The sequence below is a fragment of the Haliotis rufescens genome, unplaced genomic scaffold (assembly GCF_023055435.1).
Source record: "Haliotis rufescens isolate VD_foot unplaced genomic scaffold, xgHalRufe1.0.p SCAF_8, whole genome shotgun sequence".
NCBI lineage: Eukaryota > Metazoa > Mollusca > Gastropoda > Lepetellida > Haliotidae > Haliotis > Haliotis rufescens.
Genome location: NW_025964372.1, coordinates 190197 through 214136, shown reverse-complemented (window position 1 = coordinate 214136; position 23940 = coordinate 190197). Strand labels below are relative to the sequence as shown.

Here is a 23940-nt window from a genome sequence, read left to right as displayed (position 1 = left end):
TGGAGCTGTGTGTGAGCGTCGCTGATCTAGGTAACATGTAAAAGAGCAATCGTTAAGCGAAATAGGATGCGAAACGTATCAAATACTTCTAGCTGTCGTCATACAAATTTCAATCTGTCGGCATAGCGTTTACATTTATAGGATAGTAATATATCTAAGTAAATACCACTTTATAATGTCACTGTTCATCGTGTTTAAAGCAGACACGTTGGTTCTCTTCAGTAGACCTCTTCTCCTCATACTCTCAACAGTCTCACAAGTGTTCGGTCCGACTTGACCCGGGCTGTCAAAATCAATTTTAAACACAAAGATGTATCATCAAATGTTTTTAAATCCATAGATTAGTATTATATCTACCTGTATACCACATATTGTGTCTAAGATCGCACTATTTAAAGAAAACAAGGTGTTAAAAGTGAATCCCGTTTCCCTCGACATTCTCAATATAGTCTCTGTCAAAAGTGTTTGACTTGTGTTTGACAGCCCGGGCCACGTCGGACCGAATACTTCTGACAGAGATACAGTAAAATACAGTAAAAGTGTTTGACTTATGTTTGACAGCCCGGGCCACGTCGGACCGAATACTTCTGACAGAGATACAGTAAAATACAGTAAAAGTGTTTGACTTATGTTTGACAGCCCGGGCCACGTCGGACCGAATACTTCTGACAGAGATACAGTAAAATACAGTAAAAGTGTTTGACTTATGTTTGACAGCCCGGGCCACGTCGGACCGAATACTTCTAACAGAGATACAGTAAAATACAGTAAAAGTGTTTGACTTATGTTTGACAGCCCGGGACACGTCGGACCGAATACTTCTGACAGAGATACAGTAAAATACAGTAAAAGTGTTTGACTTTAACGGACCCGTTTTCTGTAAATGCGATACACTGTGACATTTTAAAGTAGTATATGGGTCGATATAACACTAATCTATAGATGTAAACACATTTGAAGATAGGTATGTGTGTTCAAAGTAGATTTTGACAGCCCGGGCCAAGTCGGACCCAACCCAAGAGTTGTCAAAACAGTTCAAAAGGGTTTCCTGCCATGGACATCACACCCCTACAGGCTAAGGTCGGTAAGAAACCTACTCATCAAAGAAAAGACACTGACTTTTCTACGAGGACTCTCGGCATGTAGTCATAATTATCAGTTTATTACATTTCTGAAGATGCATTTTGATTCAAACTCAATAAAAACTATACGTTTCTGGACAATTGAGATCTTCCTAGATATGCACGTTTCGTTTTATTATTCTGCAATCCATTTTTAGTATTACCCGCTGGCCCGGCCCGGCCCGACTTTTAGGCAATCTCCTCCTTGGGTCAAGGTCGAGGACAAGGCGAAGATAATGCTGAGGGGTGTAAAGATCAGCTGATCTCGTACCACTGTTGTAGGTGTCAGTGATGGAGATGGATGTCGGTTTTCTTCTCGCCTTTGTGGTTCTACTTTGCTTGGGAGGTTGGTGTGTTGCAGTTTTATTTTATTGCAGTATAGTTCAGCTAATGTGTATGTCACACCACACAACATAATTGTTTAAGTTAACTACTGAAAGTTCAGTTCAAGCCATGCTTAATCAAAACGTGTTCAGTGATCCATTCTGCTTCGGCAGATAATGGAGACCGGATATATTCTGGCGTGGACGTTTTATGTCTTATTACCGTTCTGATTTCGTCATTCGTCTGCACATAAGTCATCTATAGGGTATGAACAGGTACACTGTGAGTCTTAATTATTATGCAATTTTACCTCTCGAGCCAGCTGATGAATGAAACTTTTGATTAAACATTGGTGAGAACGTTATGATAAAGACAATAATTTACGAGTGACGAGGAATGACAGAAATCTGTCCAAAGTGAATTTAGATTTAAATCAACATAGATTTCCATTGGGATAGATAATCCGTCATTCTTTGTCACGAGTAGCTTACTTACTTACTTACTTACTTACTTACTTACTTAATTATTTACTTACTGGTGCAACCCAGGATGGTTTAAGGGTTGCTTATATAGCAGGGCGTGGAGTCATCCAACAGATGACATCCTTACCTTGTCAGCTTGCTGACGGGGTTAACCTCTTTGGTCATGTGGACAAGGCGTCCGGCCTCTGATCAGAAGGTCCGAGGTTCGAATCCCATCACGGGACTCGGAAATTTTATGACCGCTACACTTATATAGTAATTTTGAGATTTTGAGATTTGGAACGAAAGCCAAGAGTTGGTAGCTTATTATGGTGGACATGAAGTGAATGTATCCCTCATTGAAGTGATGATAGGTGTTAGTGGAAAAAGTAAGCGTGTCCTGTCCTAGCGGTAGAACTCGTCAAGCATGTGTTTTATGCCTTACGCCGCACAGAAGTACTCTGTCATACGACGCTGGCCTTTAAACAATCGAGTCTTGACCAGACAATCAAGTGAAGGACCAACATTCACAAATTCACAATGAACAGGACTTGGTCGAGTTTAAGTGCATATAATGTTTCTTTCTTGTGTAAAATGCTACATTATGAACATCCCATGCAAACATAATTAATATAATGATTGTCCATACATAACTGTGATTCTTCAGCTAGCACACAAGGTGATGCTGATAGCTTTACCGTCACCGTCAACACCAACGGTAGTTACAGCATCGCCGTCCAGGGAAATATCTGGCTCAAAAGTGCTCCGACTTTCGTCAGAGTCAACGAGCAGATTTACAGCACCGCAGATGGCTCCTTGAAGCTTCTACAGACCACTGGAACATCTGGTACCGACTTCATCGGGAAATGGCAGTCCACTAACTTCCTCTACCAAGCCGACACGTGTCGCTTCTTAGCCAGCATTTACGTCTACACGCCAGACCCAAGTATCTTCTCATATAACAATCCTCCTGAACAATTTCTGCTCTTTAAACAGGTTTGACTTTCTTGTTGCCGTTTGTTATTGACTGAAGATGCATGTGGCTTTTAGTTGTCTACATTCATGGTTTCCAAATTAATTTCTTGAAAGAAAAAACGTTAAGAGTATTTTTTTTGTTTGAGCTCCCTTCTTGTTCAATCTCCTGCTGGGTATCATGCAGGAAGCGGGGGTACTGTAAGTCCCCGTGATCCCCAGCGAGGTGTACACGCACTGGTTACTAGTGGCGCCTAGCCCGTCTTTGAAAACTCTATACATGATATTGTTATACTCAAATATCCTCCATGACTTGTTTTTAAATATAACTTTACATAAATGACTCAAACATGTTAACTTGGTCTTGTTGCTATATGGCTGAAATAATGCCTATGCGACGTTAAATTTCACGTCACTCACTCTTGTGCAATCCTTATGACTTTACTACAGTTAATAAGGCCTTTTCATACACGTTCTCTTAAAGAAACTGCTTAAATGACAAGCGTATACCCTAGAGTGCCAGCTGCAGGTTGTGCCGTTTAAGCTTCCCGCTTTCCTCTACTTAAGGGGGGCACGGGTGGCCCAGTCGTCTAAGGCGCCGCGATTCGCTGTGCAGAGTTGCGTCGCTTGGGCACGCCAGAAACCTGTGATTGTGGGTTCGAATCCCGGTTCGCCCCGATTATGTTTCTAGGTTTGTCAGCACCATACCCGTGCTCGTGGGTTTCACCGAAGTGGTAAACGTCTGAGACCTGCATCACTCCGGGCTTTCCTCCCACATTAAGCTGGCACGCCGTGATATAACTGGAATAATGTTAAAAGCGGCGTAAAACCCAACTCACTCACTCACTCACTCACTCCTCTACTTAAGTGAGTGAGATGCGTTTTACGCCGCATTATGTTCCAGCAATATCACGGCGGGAACAACAGAAATGGGCTCCACACATTGTATCAATGTGGGAAATCGAACCCGGGCTTTCGATGTAGCGAGCCAACGCTATAACCACTAGAATATCACACCGCCCATGCTTACTAAATAATTCATGAACATATCGTGAATATGGAGATAGAAATACACATTTATAAACTCGCATATTTATAAAGATGCATTCACAGAATCTGTGTCATTTAAATATTGTGTAATGTGTAAATCTTTGCTTTTCCCGATAGACCTACTTAACCCAAACGAACGCCACAATGGCACCAACAGTTGATGAAACAATAGCTGGCTTCCCCGGGTTTGTTGTGGAGGAGGCGTCTGTCCCGCTTGGCTACTTGTCCTACGGAGGGGACATGTACGGCGACACCGGCAAAGCTTTCGGACAGTACGTTTGTTTGTCTCGTGAAGGGGAATGAACGATAAGAGTTGGCTTTTTAGCCGTTTCCTTAGTTATATCACGGTATGAAGAGTAGCACAGGTTGATATGTTTATTTCAGCGGATCCTGATACATCTAAGGGACACAACCCTAAATTTACTAAAACGTTTAAGACTTTTTTGACGACTACATTTATATGTGTTGTTTATGTATAAGTTTAATTCATTATAAAAGAACGCATTTTTTATGTGCCTGTGATACATATCATGGTTATTGAAGAATCGGCTTTTTTAAGATTTGGTCCAAAAATGAAGATTACGTCCGGCATCCGAAGTGGTCCCCTGTCTATTTTTGACCGCGTCAAGACAGCCAACACCCTCATCCTGTCTCCTGCCAGTACCTTCATGTCTGCCAATCTCTGGCAACAGACTACCAGCACCGGAAGCAACCTCTACTGGGGCATCATGGGCGGCGTCTCTGACATGGTTCCTGAGTTTGAAACCAGTACTATTCTCTTCTACAGCAACCAAGGTATAAACAAGGTGAGCTATGTATAATTCGTGTTTCAAAAAACTATGGATTTTCTTGATTATTTACATCAAGAGGAAATAGCTGAATGTATTTAAAATCGCAATCGTAACAGAGAATACAAACATGACTTCCCATGGGGATTCCGGATTAAAGGTTCTCTCTTGGATAAGAGTTTACTTTTACAGTTCATGCTGTAAACTGGGGCTAAATGGATCGTGTGGTCAAACTCAGTGGTTTGGTTGAAGTAGTTGAGCTTAGTGATTTGGCTGAGGTGGTCGGGCTCAGTGATTTGGTTGAGGCGGTCAAGCTCAGTGGTTTGGTCGGGGTTGTCAGGCTCAGTGATTTGGTTAAGGTGGTCAAACTCAGTGGTTTGGTTGAAGTGGGCGAGTTCAGTGGTTTGGTTGAAGTGGTCGAGCTCAGAGATTTGATTAAGGTGGTCGAGCTCAGTGGTTTGGTTGAAGTGAGAGAGTTAAGTGGTTTGGTTGAGGTGGTCGAGCTTAGTGATTTGGTTGAAGTGGTCGAGTTCAGTGGTTTGATTGAAGTGGGCGAGTTCAGTGGTTTGGTTGAGGTGGTCGAGCTTAGTGATTTGGTTGAAGTGGGCGAGCTCAGTGATTTGGTTGAAGTGGTCGAGCTCAGTGATTTGGTTGAAGTGGGCGAGTTCAGTGGTTTGATTGAAGTGGTCGAGCTCAATGATTTGGTTGAAGTGGTCGAGTTCAGTGGTTTGGTTGAAGTGGGCGAGTTCAGTGATTTGGTTGAAGTGGGCGAGTTCAGTGATTTGGTTGAGGTTGTCAAGCTCAGTGATTTGGTTGAAGTGGTCAGACTCAATGATTTGGTTGCAGTGGTCGGGCTCAGAGATTTGATTAAGGTGGTCGAGCTCAGTGGTTTGGTTGAAGTTGTCAACCTCAGTGGTTTGGTTGACTGCTTGTCATGGCATCCGAAATGTGTGGGACATTGCCCACAGTACACACACAAGTACTGTGGTGTCTGTTCCATACTAGACTATTTACAGGCCGCCATCATATATACTACTCAACTTTTGAAATGTATTTAAATATACACTCGACATATCGTAAGAAAAAGTTGTGTGTATAATGGACAGATGAAAAATATCCCCATAAAAAGGGAGTAGTATAGTTGGAGTATTGCTGAGTGTGGTGTTAAACGACAAATACACTCAAGAATAATACTAGATCACCAATCCGTCGGGTACAGTTTGGGTGAAGGTTACAGTGATAGATAGGTTATCACGATATGTTATCATGAGTGATATGTCTGGAGATAAAAGTGAACTTTAACGGTGAACCTACATGTACATTGTGTGGACACATGCGTCATTCATGTAGCGTGCATGTCCGATAGAGAGCAAACAACAAAGAAATAAACCTGAATGTAGCAATGCTATATAATAAGACAACACAATTTGGTTAGGTATTTAAAAGTACAAATAATCGTCTAATCTACGGCATCAAAGTTGATGATATCGAAATGTTTAGTTACATTTTCTCGATAGCGCCTACTGGCGTTTGCTCGAACAGGGTTTCGGGAATTGATAATTATATTAATATATGATATCCCCTGTCTTAGAATATCTATTCTGTTTCATTCTGTTATTTTATTTGAAGATGATATAAATTTAATATACGAGTTGTTTATGTTTTGTGTGGGACAGTTTTTATAATGTGCATATGTTAATCTCAGGGATTCGTCAGCTGGGGACAGATTCTGCAGAAAATGTACGGAAGAGACAACAGTTTGGTCAAGTCAGATTTCACAAACAACTATCTCGGGTACTGGACAGACAACGGTAGGAACGTGCACTCCTTCTATGCTATACACATTGGTTGATAGTCATGCATCACCCGAATATATATTGAACCGCAAAAGAAACGTCACCCCAAGTAACATTGCATGAAAAGTTGTCATTTAAATATCTGGGTAAGTTTTGTCAAAGTTTCTAAAATTTAATATTACCTTGTCCGGAAAAATGATGATAAAAAACAAGGCAGATGACAATATAACCGATCGCCCAAACGCATCACGGCAAAGGCCATGGTAACCCAATGCACGTGAGTTCCGTGCAAATTGAAATGCACATGCGTTCCCCCATTTCTTGCCCTATAAAACTCCCAGATCGGATAACATTCATTCGTTATTGAATTGCTACCGCATGCCAAGTTTGACAAAAAAATCAGCGACACCAAGCCCTTGGACGATTGCAAGCTGGACAAACCGCCCGGTAAGTAGCCAGTGCATTTCACGTCCACGCAAGGACCATATACAGGCACCAGCAACGGTACCAGACCACCAACACTACAGATGACCGACCACGTAGTGGAAGACCAAGGGTCACCATCCGACGTCAGGATCCTCAGATTGTGCAACAGCATCTTCAAGATCGCTTTGTTACTGCTGCGGAATCTGCTTGACAGACCATGGGACACACCAACGACACATTAGTGCGGACACCGTGCGTCGACGATTGACGAGCTGACAGCTCCACTGTCACAGGCCACACCGAGGACCCATTCTGACACCAAGTCATCGCTGGGACCTTCTTCAGTGGGCAACACGGCACCAGCATTGGCGCCACCAGCAGTGGTGAAGAGTCCTCTTCTCAGACGAGAGCTGTTACTGTATCTCAACAGCAGATGACAGAGAGGGAGTCTGGCGACGCCGTGGGGAACTTCATTCGGGTACTTGTGGTGCTGCGAGAGACTCGTAGGGTGGTCCGAGCATCATGGTGTGGGGTGGAATTGGTCTTGCACAGAGGGTCGGCCCTGTGGTCATCAGGAACATCGGTCCAGGGAGAGGCAATGGTGTCACAGCAGCTCGGTACATTGATCAATTCTTGAGACCACACGCCATACCTCATTTGGCACGTCGCCGCAACCACGAGTGTCAGCATGATAACGCCCATGTCCACACTACGAGAGCAACTGCGAGAGCAACACGAGACTTCCAACAGAATGGCATCAGAACCGTGTTGAGACCTTCCCTCAGTCCCGGTTTAAATCCCATTGAGCACCTGTGGGACGAGGTTCAAAGACGGGTGAATGACGTCCGACCAAGGCCGACAACAGCAGCTGAACTGCATCAGGCGTTCCTCATAGTGTGGGCTCAAGTGCCTATGGCCTTCATCAATCGCCTCATCTATTCCATGTATTGACGTTGCACAGCAGTCACAATGCACATGGCGGACACACGAGATACTGACTTTTGATGCCATTTTCTCAGAGACTAGTGTTTTGTTTCACTTTAAGAACTTTTGACACTTTAATTTCAACCTTGATGATAAGTTTTCCCAAGCTTCATCTTTTTGATATGTCTGAAAGTATGTTTACAGTGTTTGGACAAATAAGGTTTCTCACATATCTATCCATGGTGACGTTTCTTTTGCGGTTCAGTATATTATATAGGTTGCATTACACTGTTGCATTGGACCAAATCATACAGACTATTCTATTGACATGATCCTGCATTTGCAGGTGCATATTACTACTACAAAACTGAACCTGAGAAGAATTATCAGGACACTATACTGGACATCGCTAGTCTCATCAACGATACAGGTATACCCTTCAGGTAGGTGTTCACCTGTAGCTCCATCAAGTACAGGTTTTCCCTCTTAGGTAGGTGTTCACCTGTAGCTCCATCAAGTACAGGCATACCCTTCAGGTAGGTGTTCACTTGTAGCTCCATCAAGTACAGGTATACCCTTCAGGTAGATGTTCACATGTAGCGCCATCAAGTACAGGTATACCCATCAGGTAGATGTTCACCTGTAGCTCCATCAAGTACAGGTATACCCTTCAGGTAGGTGTTCAAATGTACCTCCATCAAGTACAGGTATACCCTTCAGGTAGGTGTTCACATGTAGCGCCATCAAGTACAGGTATACCCTTCAGGTAGATGTTCACATGTAGCTCCATCAAGTACAGGTATACCCTTCAGGTAGGTGTTCAAATGTACCTCCATCAAGTACAGGTATACCCTTCAGGTAGGTGTTCACATGTAGCGCCATCAAGTACAGGTATACCCTTCAGGTAGATGTTCACCTGTAGCTCCATCAAGTACAGGTATACCCTTCAGGTAGGTGTTCACCTGTACCTCCATCAAGTACAGGTATACCCTTCAGGTAGGTGTTCACCTGTAGCTCAGTCAAGTACAGGTTTTCCATTAAGGTATGTATATATAAACGATGATATAATTCCATACCTTTTTACTTTCATATTTGATACATGACTGGTGTCTAAGAGCTGGTTGTCACTCACTCACTCACTCACTCACTCACTCACTCACTCACTCACTCACTCACTCATTCTCCTGCTTTAGGTACCTGCAGTTCGACTCCTGGTGGTACTACAAAGGTGCAGGGAACGGCGTGAAGACATGGGAGAGCACCCCTGAAGTTTTCCCAAACGGCATGCAGTAAGTGATGGGTTTTGCATTTCTGAACCACAATTAAAGTGTTTCTGAACGTTATTGTCACACACAACATGCGCGTTTCATTTCACTTCAAAACATTTGCTATCTTTTTGTACAGTAAATGGTTCCCAGTAAAGCCGCGATAGTTCCGGAAGCCAGTTTTTTTAACGAATGGCGGTTCACTGTGTTTGATTCTCACACTTGTGCATTCTAGGTGGCTGTACAATAAAACTGGACTCCCAATTTCAGCCCATAACAGATACTGGTAAGTACTTCACATACAGTCAACAAGACTTGTTAATGAACAATTCAGGATTGAGACGAAATAATCTTTGCGTTCAAGGATTCATATTGAACATAGCTGTTGTGCGGTGTGCTGTTGCGCTGTTGTGTGTTGTGTGTTGTGTTGTTGCGCTGTTGTGTTTTGTTCTGTTTTGTGTGTTTTAACATCACGTCTGTGTAATTGCAGGTCAAGCGACACAACATATGCAAAACAGAATGGTGGCAAATATCTTTTCCTCGTTGAAAATGACAAAGCCCTTCCTATTGACCAGGTAATTCAGATACGAATTGTTCAGATTCAGCTTACTCGTCACCTAGTGTAAGTATATAGATATGTTGCTGTGTTTGTAACCATGGACCGTTCTAGTGTGTACCATGGACCGTTCTAGTGTGTACCATGGACCGTTCTAGTTTATACCATGGACCGTTCTAGTGTGTACCATGGACCGTTCTAGTGTGTACCATGGACCGTTCTAGTGCATACCATGGACCGTTCTAGTGTGTACCATGGACCGTTCTAGTGTGTACCATGGACCGTTCTAGTGTATACCATGGACCGTTCTAGTGTGTACCATGGACCGTTCTAGTGTATACCATGGACCGTTCTAGTGTGTACCATGGACCGTTCTAGTGTATACCATGGGCCGTTCTAGTGTGTACCATGGACCGTTCTAGTGTATACCATGGGCCGTTCTAGTGTATACCATGGACCGTTCTAGTGTGTACCATGGACCGTTCTAGTGTATACCATGGACCGTTCTAGTGTATACCATGGACCGTTCTAGTGTATACCATGGGCCGTTCTAGTGTGTACCATGGACCGTTCTAGTGTATACCATGGGCCGTTCTAGTGAATACCATGGACCGTTCTAGTGTGTACCATGGACCGTTCTAGTGTATACCATGGGCCGTTCTAGTGTGTACCATGGACCGTTCTAGTGTGTACCATGGACCGTTCTAGTGAATACCATGGGCCGTTCTAGTGTATACCATGGGCCGTTCTAGTGTATACCATGGACCGTTCTAGTGTGTACCATGGACCGTTCTAGTGTGTACCATGGACTGTTCTAGTGTATACCATGGACCGTTCTAGTGTATACCATGGACCGTTCTAGTGTGTACCATGGACCGTTCTAGTGTATACCATGGACCGTTCTAGTGTGTACCATGGACCGTTCTAGTGAATACCATGGACCGTTCTAGTGTATACCATGGACCGTTCTAGTGTGTACCATGGACCGTTCTAGTGAATACCATGGACCGTTCTAGTGTATACCATGGGCCGTTCTAGTGTGTACCATGGACCGTTCTAGTGTATACCATGGGCCGTTCTAGTGTATACCATGGACCGTTCTAGTGTGTACCATGGACCGTTCTAGTGTATACCATGGACCGTTCTAGTGTGTACCATGGACCGTTCTAGTGTATACCATGGGCCGTTCTAGTGTGTACCATGGACCGTTCTAGTGTGTACCATGGACCGTTCTAGTGCATACCATTGACCGTTCTAGTGTATAGAAGTATGATTTATACTGTCCATCAGCAGAGGTTTGCAGTGGCCTGCCAGAGTTGATATTACTTTCTTTCGGTCACCCAAGACTTGCCTTGAAGATATCTCAAAATTATGAGTCTATATCTGAAGAAATAGGCGAGGCAGTGTGATATCAGAAAAAAGATACTTCTACTACGTAAGCCTTTTAGGGCCATTTGTTTATTTTTTATATTTTTTTCTTGAAATTTGATGATTCTATGTTGAATTCCGTACTTCTACACATAGACCTACCATATTTAACCTTTTAATTTATTTTTTTTCTAATAGTGAGTGAGTATGGTTTTACGCCGCAATATTCCAGCAATATCAAGGCGGGGGTCACCAGAAATTGGCTTCACACATCGTTCCTATTTTGGGAATTGAACCCGGGTCTTCGGCGTGACGAGCGAACGCTTAAGCCACCAGGCTACCCCACCGCCCCTCTTTTCTAATATATGAATGTGAAACGTCGTGTCCTGTATAAGATGATGACTACATGCACGCTTAAAGAAGGTTTTAAATAAATCCCGACACCAGGTGTCTGTGGCCATTACTGGTAGCTCCTTTACTGCGTGCATGTCTATATTAATACAACTGCAGTCCCTTTAAACCGTGAGCCATGATGGCAAATATGTGTCGAGGCATCAGTGAAAAAGAAAATATATTGTTTTACATTTAATCTTCATCGTATCGCCTGTTGTGATTAAAAAACCCCCGATTAATTGTCTTTGTTGATCTTAAAACAGGTAAGAAGACTGTGACGTGAATACAGGAATGTGGGATAGGTTACAGAAGGAACCATTTGAGAAACTGGTCATTTTAGAGAACAAGATACCGTGCTTCCAATTTAGCGGTTTTAAACGTAAATGTATATTCGATATCGGTAAAGTTGGTTGGTTTGTTGTTTAACGCCGCACTCAGCAATATTCCAGCTATATGACGGCGGTGATATCGGTAAAGAGTTATGTTTATTTGTCATGTACGCTTTAATTATTTCCTTTAATCTTCCCAGAATTTTCTTTTAGCATTATTGGAGGATTTCCATTTAAAGTCTTTAGAAAAAGGGATTCTTCAAGAAAACACACAACACTATGTTGATAGAGTTTATTCTGAATATTAGGCATGGTGACATATTTTCCTACAGTCTTACACTCTAAGGTGCCTACCTCCTAGATAAGCCATAGTCCGTCGTCAGTTTGGAATTCACATGGTCTTACGGATGGAACACCTTACTTCTTGGCTCGTTCTTGGCAGACCGGTGAATTTTGTTTTAGTGTCATGATTTTACGAGAGCTTCAGCCTCAGCATGCGCGCGCAAGGTTACTGTCGTGACACGCGCAAGGTTACTGTCGTGACACGCGCGAATTGGTTTCTGTATTCTTGGAGCAAACAGATTATCTGTAGATTTCCTTCATAATTCTAACGTTTGTTTGTTCAAAGGAAAGAGACCCCCGGGAACATTGTTATTCATGCGGGTGATACGGTCATCAACAAAATGCATGGTCTGACATAGTTTCTGTAATACCACAAGCGGGCCAATCAGAATGCAGGATTCTAAAATGTCACTGTAAAATTTCATTTAATTTTCGTAGGTATTTTTCACTTGGTTCATTCTTATTTGCAGACATTCTGGGACGACCTTCTCTCCAATGGTCGGAAATGGGGTCTGATGACGTATGAACAGGTAGACATGTGTTTTTCTTTCTGTGAACGATTGACTTGCCGTTTGATAGTGATTCATAAACACATGCTCATATCACACACACACTAAACACTGACTCATGTGTGTAAAGCATATGATGGCTACTGGTCCAATACTCCAAAAATACAAAATTTAATACATGCAATTTGATTTGATACCTCTGCATCGGAATGTCAAAGGGCATATCGTTCATATTTTCAGGACTGGCTAAATGTCGAGTTTGCCGGAGTTCCGTCTCTCACTGAAGATGTCTACCTGGCAGAGACGTGGCTCAACCAGATGGGACGGGGAGCTGCCAAGAATGGTCTGACCATCCAGTACTGCATGGCCAACAGTCGACACATTCTCCAAGGGATTACTTTACCTGCCGTAACACAGGTAGACATCGTAGCATACAGTTGTATGCATGTGTAAACTTGATATTTCTGTTTTGAAACGATAACTGAGAAATGTTCTATTTTAGTTGCATTAATACAGATCTTTTGAAATGTTCTACCTCATACGCACATACACACATTGCTGTAGATGTGACACAGCCACCGTTACATGTCTGCATGGAATCAGAATTGTTCAGGTAGGTAAAGATACGTGGACACACGACGTTTTCCGGTGACAGGTTGCCGGATCTGCCCTGAAGAAACTGAATTCATGTTGTCCGATTCCGTCTGCCCGAAATTCGTTTTCTTAAAGCGTGCGTCCTACTGGCGTGCTTGGATCCTGACTGTGGATTCGAAAACCAGATTCGCACTGACTATGACTAAAGTTCCCACAGTGGTGAACATCCACGATCTCATTGGCAGATACGCCATGCTGTTGCAGAAATAATTCGACGTAAAATACAACTCACTCGCCCACTCATACACTATCCCATTAACCCACTCCCTCACTCACCCACTCACCCACTCACCCCGTCACCCTCTCACTCACGCATATATCCTGATCTACTTGACAGGCTAGAGCCAGCGATGACTACCATCCCGGAACCCAACAATGGCGGATTGGCGTTTCATCTGTGTTTGCCTGGGCTATCGGCATCGCTCCTTTCAAAGACAACTTCTGGACCACGACTGTTCAACCTGGTACCTCTTACAAAGGTAAGTATATGAAACTACCTCTTACGACAAGCATAGTCGCCTTTTGCGGCAAGCTGTTTAGATCCTAAACATGGTTAACTTAGAAACACTCTAAGGCCTTGAAAGACACAAGATCGCAACATCACAAGATGTTGACAACTTATCTTGGATTTGTTTAATATCACAACAAATATGTCCATTACATACTTCTCATTTTTCATGTTTGACTTTCAAGCAATAATATCACATGATTATGTGTGTATGTGTGTGAGTGTGAGAGTAGGTGAGTATATTTGTGAGTGTGAGTGTGCGTGTATGTGTGTGTGAGTATCTGTGTGCGTGAGCATATGTGTGTGTGTGAGTATCTGTGTATGTGCGTATGTGTCTGTGAGTGTATGTGTGCATGTGAGTATCTGTGTGTGTGATTATCTGTGTGTGTATTTGTGTGTGTATCTGTGTGTGTGAGTATCTGTGTGTATCTCTGTGTGTGAGTATCTGTGTATGTGAGAGTATCTGTGTGTATTTGTGTGTGTATCTGTGTGTGTGAGTATCTGTGTGTGTGAGAGCACCTGTGTATGTGAGAGTATATGTGTGTGTTTGAGTATCTATGTGTGTGAGTATCTGTGTGTGTGAGTATATATGTGTTTGAGTATCTATGTGTGTGAGTATCTGTGTATGTGAGTATCTATGTGTGTGAGTATCTATGTATGTGATTATCTCTGTGTCTGAGTATTTGTTTGTGAGAGTATCAGTGTGTGTGAGTATCTATGTGTGTGAGTATCTATGTATGTGAGTATCTGTGTGTGTGAGTATATGTGTGTGAGAGTATTTGTGTGTGTAAGTATCTATGTGTGTAAGTATCTGTGTGTGTGAGTATCTGTGTGTCTGAGTATGTGTGTGTGTATGAGTATCTGTGTGTGTGAGTATATGTGTGTGAGAGTATATGTGTGTGTGAGTATCTATGTGTGTGAGTATCTATGTGTGTGAGTATCTGTGTATGTTAGTATATGTGTGTGAGCATATGTTTGTGTGTGAGTTTCTGCGTGTGTGAGTATATCTGTGTGTGAGAGTATCCCTGTGTGTGAGTATATGTGTGTGTGTGAGAGTATATGTGTGTGTGAGTATCTGTGTGTGTGAGAGTATATATGTGTGTGAGTATATAAGTTGGTGAGTATCTATGTATGTGAATATATGTGTGTGAGCGTATCTGTGTGTGTGTGAGTATCTATGTGAGAGAGTATCCCTGTGTGTGAGTATATGTGTGTGTGAGAGTATCACTGTGTGTGAGTATCTATGTGAGAGAGTATCCCTGTGTGTGAGTATATGTGTGTGAGAGTATCCCTGTGTGTGAGTATCTATGTGTGAGAGTATCCCTGTGTGTGTGTCTGCGTGTGAGTATATGTGTGTGTGAGAGTATCACTGCGTGTGAGTATCTATGTGAGAGAGTACCCCTGTGTGTGAGTATATGTGTGTGAGAGTATCCCTGTGTGTGAGTATCTATGTGTGAGAGTATCCCTGTGTGTGAGTGTCTGCGTGTGAGTATATGTGTGTGTGAGAGTATCAGTGTGTGTGAGTATCTATGTGAGAGAGTATCCCTGTGTATGAGTATATGTGTGTGTGAGAGTATCACTGTGTGTGAGTATCTATGTGAGAGAGTATCCCTGTGTGTGAGTATATGTGTGTGAGAGTATCCCTGTGTGTGAGTATCTATGTGTGAGAGTATCCCTGTGTGTGAGTATATGTATGTGTGAGAGAGTATCTGTGTGTGTGAGTATCTATGTGAGTGTGAGCGAATGTGTATATGTGTGTTTGTGTGTGTGAGTATTTGTGTGAGTGTAAGTGAATGTGTATATGTGTGTTTGTGTGTGTGATTATCTGTGTGTGTGAGTGTATCGATTTACCTAGTTACCGCTGAATCGAAATATAATTGTTTATGGAAATCGTGGTATGCATTGTTCTCGTTCAGATGCTACACATTAAGGCCTTTAGGAGGGTGGGGTGGGCGTGTGTCTGAGTCATGGCGATCATGCACCCGTGTCTTCATTGCAGGGGCAACAGAGCCGTACACGGAGCTGAACGCCCTGGTGGCCACCCTCAGCACAGGGCCTGTCGGACCAAGTGACATGATCGGCAAATTCAACAAGACAATCATTATGAAGTAATTGTTTGATAGGCATTACTTAGAAGTTGACGGATGACAAAGTGTGCAAAGGATAGCAACTTCTTTATTTACTATAAAGGCGACGTTTAAAACCTTATTCCATTGTCAAGCAAGGCATGTTCTCTGTCAATCATGTTCTTACGGTAATATTCTTAAGTTGTCAATACTTAACCTAACAATGTTAATAAAAATGTATGTAATGTTTTTAACTGTTAATCTTCCACGTACTATATATATATTGTACCATGTTCATTATTCAGCCTTGCTTGACAACGGTATAGGGATCTATACCGAAACGTCGCCTTCACAGTAGATAAAGAAGTTAAAATTGTGTCTACTTTGTCATTATGGAGTAAGTGTTGATTCCTGTCAAAAGAGGAACACCGTTCTTCATAAATATCTTATTGTAGGGTATGGACAGACGTTTTCAGCAACATGTGCGTTCAGTCACACCAACACGAAGTGTGTGTGATGCAGTAAATGGTCCCACAAACAATATTTTTCGAGCTTCTCCCTACCAGTTTTTTTTTGCTTCATCTGTTTTATAACAAGACCCACTACATGAAGAATTGGCATGTTTCTTTATTTCCAATACTTGTTGTTGTATTATGATTTATAGTTATTAATTGTATTATGATTTATAGTTATTAATTGAAACATGCATAACAACATTGGGTTTTAGGAGCGTGAATTCTGAGGGACTGATCCTGAAGCCATCGAGACCCGCCACAGCTATTGACAACATGATCAGGAGGGTAAACACAAAATGAAGGATTTACGCATTTTTTAGGACTTCAAGCATCAGTGAACGGTTACTTTTTTCTGTAAAACCGGCGATGAAAGTAAAATGTTTTTAAGCATTTTCTGGATCGAATTATTTGAAAAATATAAGTAAAAGGATAAGATAATCAAATGGGCGGACACTCAATAGGTATTACTATGTTATATTTGTTTTTGTCTTTCTCGGAAAGCTTGAGCAAAGTAGCATTGGCGAGGAGCCGTAACGACGGACGTCGAGTATGTAAATCCGGAGGTAAAATCATTTTAACTGTTTCCGGCATTTTCTGGATCAAGGTCATTAAAATGATTTTCAAGCCAATGTAATTATTTTCAGCTGGCATGGAACGATTTTGAAGGCCCAGATGGGGAAGTATGGTCGACGTATTCTGACTTTGGTGGAAGCAACAAATATGGCATAGTGCTTGCTGCAGACCTCCACGGGAACTACACCATGACGCCATGCATGGCTGGGTTCCAAGGGGTAAGGGCAATCAGGCGATACACACCAATGAAACAGTTCACCCACACGTATATGGTTTTAAATGAGTGAGTAAGGTAATATTTAACGTCACATCGGCTATATTTCAGCCATATTGTGACGAGACCAATTTATATATTAAGAGTAAATGCAGTTAGTAAAAGAACTAGAGTATCACAGATTTGAATTTAAAACTTGCATTTGTTCTTAAAATATGTCTATTCATTATAACAACAAATGATAAAAACGAGCTATAGGTCACCAGCAACCAAAGTTAGGCCACCATACCAGGGACCATGGGGACTTACGGTACTTCTGCTTCCTACACGGTATCTCAGCAGGATTTACATCATCCCTCTGGCTGCTGGCAATAATTGTCAGACAGTTAAGCCAAACAGTTAAAATCAACAAGAATACTACGATTAAAGCCACAAAGAAATGAAAAAAATACTTTGAATGATATGGGACTGATAATTATTTTACGATACTTCAACCCCCTTCAAAGACACAACCACAATTCCTATCATGATGAATCTGTGCAACAAAAACTTTCATACATGGTGACATGGGATTACCGTTATTGCAAAGAAAAAACATTTTACATTTCTCTGAAAATAATAGTGAGTTTATAGTTTTTACCTTTGCAAGACAACTGACTGACCATGATCTACGTCTTGCAATTTGTCATATCACAGATTATGACAATCTGACCCTATTTTAGCCTGCTCTTTCGACAAGAATTTGATACCTGGAACTTATTCGGAACCAGCTTCTAAGCAGAGGCACTGTAAATGAAAGCGACAAACCCTTTCAATATTCATAAGAAATCTCTGCCTCATCAAACAGATCATGATCAAGAGTCGTATGATGCACTTTGAAAACTTTGTAGAAAGAGACTTCTCGATTGTACCTCAACAGTTGTGGAATGTGGACACCAAATGTTGGAGCTGCTTGAATATTGATTGGCATTAACGGGAAGTCAATCACGATTATTGAAAAGTTGAAGTCAGCCCGTCGTGATTCAGATCCAGCGTATGTTCATCCCATCAGAATACTTTGACTAAACTGTATGCTTCCAGTTCCCCAAGTCTATGGTGTTCCCTGCTAAAGACCCCAACAAGGTCCAACTGCTGACAGACCCCCAGCCTCTCCAGATGAGTGGCTGTACCATGGTGGACTTCTGTCTGTACTATGTCTCGCCCGTTGTAACATTTCAAGGGTGAGGATGATTTATTCAATAGCATCATTACTTCACTTGGTATAGGCTGATAATATGTTGCAACCGTGCTACAGCCAATTTTTAACATTTCTTTCTCAAATTATTAGCATAGAAATATAACATTCCCATATTTTGTAAAGTCTTCGAATTGTTTTCAGACATTAACATGTTAAATTCGTGTAAACTAGGAAATATATACTGAACCGCAAAAGAAACATCACCATGGATAGATATATGAGAAACCTTATTTGTCCAAACACTGTAAACATACTTTGAGACACATTAAGAAGATAAAACTTGGCAAAACTGATCATCAAGGTTGAAATTAAAGTGTCAAATGTTCTTTAAATGAAACACAACACAAGTCTCTGAGAAAATGGCATCACAAGTCAGTATATCGTGTGTCCGCCATGTGCATTGATGACTGCCGTCAATACATGGAATAGATGAGGTGGTTGATGAAGGCCATAGGCACTTGAGCCCACACTCGGAGGAACGCCTGATGGAGTTCAGCTGCAGTTGTTGGCCTTGGTCGGACGTCATTCAGCCGTCTTAGAATTTTCTCCCACAGGTGCTCATTGGGATTTGAATTGGGCCTGAGGGCAGGCCACTGCATGGTTCTGATGCCATTCTGCTGGACGAAGTCTCGAGTTGCTCTCAAAGTGTGGGCACGAGCGTTATCATGCTGAAATTCGTGGTTTCGGCGACGTGCCAAATGATGTATGGCGTGTTGTCTCAAGACTTGATCAATGTACCGAGCTGCTGTGACACCATTGCCTCTCCCTGGACCGATGTTCTGGAAGACCAAAGGGACGACCCTCTGTGAAAGACCAATTCCATCATGATGCTCGGACCACCCCACGAGTCTCTCTCAACAACAGAACCATCCGAATGAAGTTCCCCACGGCGTCGCCGATCCGATCTTAATTAGTTCTTAGTTCTTCGTAAACACATGGAATATAACACTATAAGCTGTTTTATGTTCACTGCTTAAAAGAACGCTTATTATGAATGCCCATGCAGGGAGAGACCCTCTGCTACTCCCAGACTTAAATAGGTCCCAAGAAATCAGAGGGGTGACGTTTTTCATTACATCAATAATTGGATTGTCCAACCTTGACTCATTGGTAAGAGGTCATATAGTTATGTGTGTATGTTACACCGCACTCAGCACTGCTCCAGCTCTATGATGGCGGCCTGTAACAAATCGAGCCTGGAACTGGCACTCCGGAGGATGTTTACCGACCAATTTTTATTTAGTTTCCTCTTTGACAGATTCTAACTTGGAATCCAAATTAAGCACATATTAAGCACTTACGATGAACAAACGACGGCTATTGTAAGTGATGTGGCATTGGCGTAAAGGGGTTTAGGAACTGAATGGCTTTCCTGAAACTACAAGTCGAGGTGTAAGATCGGTCATCTCAAAAAGTCATTTTCACCTAGATACTGAAATATGCAACGTATTTACCATTACATCACAAGTTACAAGTTTCGGCGTGGTAATTTGATATAATTCTTCTAATTGGAAGTTTACACGATATAGAGCGTTTCCATTGAACGGGAGGTCGGTCACATGACCCCGATATTGACGTACAGAAGTGTATGAACGACACAATTTGACGTTCATACGAGACCGTGTACCGTGTCGCAAGCTCAGGGGTTCATACAATCATTATGACGTCACACTATGTACAAACTGACCAGCTCCTATGCGTTCTACCGAAAGGCTGACTGTCCAGATATACAGCAGGATGAAATCACAGTTTATGATATATGGTTGTTACGCATTATTATTATCATTATCATTATTATTATTATCATTATTATCATCATCATCATCATCATCATCATTATTATTATCATCATCAGTATTATTATTATTATTATTATTATTATTATTGTTGTTGTTTTCATTGGAAAAAGAAGGAAAATGAAATAAGAAAGAAGCAAATTGTTTATTACAGACATCAGGTCCTGATTCAAGGAGAACTTGATAAGTGGGTGCCGATGTCCCCACAGAGAGTTGTTGACATCAACGTTGACAGCAACGACATCAACGTCCGTATTACAGGAGGCGCCTTAGAAGAGGTCAAATTCTGGTTCAACACTGATGGCGTGTCAAAAAGTGTTACATGCTATCTCGGCAACACTGGGGATGCTTCTATAAGTTACAAAAAAGGGGGCTGTCAGTATGACTAAGACACGCAACACGCTGCGGAGATATTGTTCTGTTGGCATTTAATATAAAGGATATAGTTATAAAGGGACACTGTCGTGATACATTATATTCTCCTTTGTATCTAATTATGTACACGGTGTTTGCCTTGGGATGATCATGTATGTCAAATAAATAATAATGCATTTACGTTTTGTTCCTTATGACTTTCACTTTGAACTGACTTTGACGGACCTAGGAAATACACTGCCGGACAAAAGAGGATATGCACTAATGTTTGATGATGGCTAAAAATGAAACAAACAAGAAATGGTGAATCGTTGGAGATGGATTGTTACGGGGCTTCAAAGTTGTATTTTGGTCCTTAAATTTGCATTGTTTTGGTGACTGTTTTCAGCCTCGGAAGGTTTTGCTCACGTGTGTAATTATTTTGTCAAATCCAATTGTCAAATTACGTTCTTTTGCATGGCAGTTTACATGCTTACGTTGAAAGACACACCCTTGAAGTCCGTTTATACCATCAGCGACCACACTACACTGAAACAAAGGCAGTCAGGTCCTTATTTAACAGTCCTGAAACGAGGTTACAGATACAAAGTGGTGTATGTTGCTGAAAAACAGCAATAGGTCATTAAGGGGAGCTTTCCAGACTAACGGTCCCCGGGTTAACGAGGTATTAGTGTATATGCAAAAACTATCAAATACCAAGATGTTACGTATTCCGGTGTAATAATAATGTATTACTATAGATGCCAATGAGTAATTGACAGCATCATGTTCCTAAAGTGACGACAGAGGGCGATGGGTTCGAGATTCCGCTTGTCATGCCCAAGACCTAGGTACAACTTTTCACCTTGGTACATATGATAAGGAAAATCCTTGGCGCCCAACATCTTGAAGTGCAAACTTTATGCCTTCTTTAAACATCAGCACATCTAAGGGCAAAGGACATATCATCTTAAGTCCCATACACACCTCCTGTTGATTACGCGTTAACATATGTCCGCAGCAACACATGATGGTCGACAGGGGCAACGTAATGAATCTGTTTGGTTGATTGCGATATGGGACGTTGTTCATGTTCAATCACTGGATTGTCAATTCCAGATTATGGATATGTGCCTTTGTTGTTTAACGCCGTACTCAGTAATATCCCAGATTATTCAGTAATACTTAGATTAATATTATGAACAACGTTCCAAGGGGTACATTAACACGCTATCAATTCACTGAACCTGACCACTGGATCAATTAAGTTAGCCCTTACGACCAGAATCCCACGACTTAACAATTCAGCCGCCACTGACAAAAAGCAATGTCAAAAAGCTGGACTATTGCTGGGGACATTTAACAAGGAAGAGAATGTGGTTTGAATATGCGTCTGTGAGCTTTGAACCGGCTTTAAAATGAAGAATGATGTGGTAGTGAATTGAAATATATGAGCCAGCTACGGATAAATCACAAAGGACAATGCAGAACAAGGCATGGTTTATTTCTCTATTAAACATTGTTCTATCACGACGTCATTTCTGAAGATTGAAACATTTGCTGGCAACTTGTTGACGTCGTAAATTTGACGCTATTTGTGAGAGGGTAGTGGGTTGTATCTGGTCAACGCAGGTAAAACATTAGCAGAAAATGATCGTCAGTTGTTTTCGTTTGTGACAATATTCAGGAAATGCCAAACGTGTTTGGTTTTTGTAATTCTTTTTTAAACACCCTTAAAGAGGCTGTCAATGAATGTTTAAACTTATCCTATCTCACACTTTGCATTTCACATTCTTCTTTCGCTTCTAAGTTGAAACGTGCCCAAACAAAGGGGTTACAAAAACAATTCACCCGAACACACCCAGCATCAACATGGACACCTCCCAGTAATTTGGGTCATGCATGCCTTTCTTGCCGATTGAGCAGCATGCGCTGAACACGAGGTTTTCCCAGCTGTTAGTTCTCTTTCTAATCGCTACCTTATTTTTTTACATCAAGGAAATTCATTTGATATTTGCCTTTTTTTGTTAATTTTCCCTCTTTAACTGGACAGTTTTTGTTTCTACCAGTCGATTTTCATCACTGACGAGCAGCCCACACGCCGTCCCGCGTGTTTTTTCTTGCAGAAGGCTTTTTTCACCATCAGATGATGCTGCGACTGTCATGGGCGTTGCAGCACTTTGGCGCGATGTGCTCAATACGTGGATTTGCATCGTTTGGTATTTAGTTGCACAAATGTCGGCGCCGTGAGCAAGATAGGCTGTCTGACATTTACGACAAAATGACAAAAACCAATGAAAACGTCCGTAAAGAAACCAAGCAGATCGGCGAAACTATGAACGTGGATTCAGCTTCCAGTTTTATCCGTCGATAAAGATGGCATAAAAGATAAAAGATAGCTTCTTAACTTTCGACGTTTCTGTCTTGACCAAGCTTGAAGAATGCATGGGCTTAGATGTACCAAATGTACTCTGGGCGAATGTGGATCCGACCAAAACATTTTTATTTTTTGTGCACTCTACCTTGACTGCTCTTACTATGACAAGGGCTACCGGAAATTGCATGGCTTCTTCGTCACCGTCGTCTTCAGTAGCGGTGGTTGTCAAGCCTCCGTTCTTTGGTCGACATTCACTCATCATCGCTCCCGTCTACTGCTAGACGTTCCAGATCCCGAATTCGTTGCTCTCTTCACAGGATATCTTCTCAAGATTCATGTGGATCTTACTCTCGAGGTTTTTCTCACAAGGAACATCAAACTCCCGATGGACACCTGTGCTTGCCATAATGGGCAACTATGTTTGTCGTTAGAGGCGACTAACGGGATCTGTTGGTTACGCTCGCCGACTTGATTGGTGCATGTTATCGTATCCCAATTCCGTGGATCGATGCTCATGATGAAAACTGGATTGTCTGATCCAGACTAGTTTTACAGACTATTGCTGAGTGCGGCGTTAAACAACAAACAAAACTTAATTTGGTTTGTATCACTGATTAGCTCCAATTTCTTCGTGTATATCCTACGGTTAGTTTCGACCGTGGCATGAATGCATTTTGTGGGATAGGATAAATTTAAAACGGTAAATTTTACACTAAATTGTATAGGTATAATACTAATCCTATGTCATACGCTATAAGCCCCCCATCACAATTCCTCTGGCCTATCAAGCTCCAGAAAGACAATAAGTTGGCTGGGCAGATCACGTGTTCGGCGCGTGAAGGTCAAGAACAAGAAAAGCAGGCATGACCTAGATGACTGGAAGGTGACGAATCGAAGCTGGAAGCCTTTGTTTAGGCACGTTTCCACTTAGGATCGAAAGAAGAAAGACAATGACATAGATAAGATACGTATTATAAATAAGCAATTAATTGTACAATTTACCATTTTAATATCTCATATTA

At 41.9% G+C, this 23940-nt stretch overlaps 1 protein-coding gene across 1 annotated transcript; it reads left to right on the top strand.

Moving 5' to 3' along the window:
• The first annotated feature begins 1328 nt into the window (after positions 1-1328).
• On the top strand, positions 1329-20742 carry LOC124128193. The gene is made up of 17 exons (XM_048389640.1): positions 1329-1467; positions 2574-2902; positions 4046-4200; positions 4488-4734; positions 6422-6527; positions 8209-8305; positions 9056-9151; positions 9363-9413; positions 9618-9702; positions 12586-12645; positions 12865-13041; positions 13616-13757; positions 15786-15894; positions 16580-16652; positions 17012-17158; positions 18235-18374; positions 20342-20742. The coding sequence occupies exons 1-17, from the start codon at positions 1413-1415 to the stop codon at positions 20574-20576; spliced, it is 2304 nt and encodes a 767-aa protein (XP_048245597.1). The 5' UTR covers positions 1329-1412; the 3' UTR covers positions 20577-20742.
• Positions 20743-23940: the final 3198 nt, after the last annotated feature.

Excerpts from the sequence above, each read along its gene's own strand:
- LOC124128193 (XM_048389640.1), top strand. The coding sequence starts at position 1,413 with ATGGAGATGGATGTCGGTTTTCTTCTCGCCTTTGTGGTTCTACTTTGC. Across the intron at positions 12,646-12,864 it reads GTCTGATGACGTATGAACAG|GACTGGCTAAATGTCGAGTT; the intron begins GTAGACATGTGT and ends TCATATTTTCAG. Across the intron at positions 15,895-16,579 it reads AACAAGACAATCATTATGAA|GAGCGTGAATTCTGAGGGAC; the intron begins GTAATTGTTTGA and ends ATTGGGTTTTAG.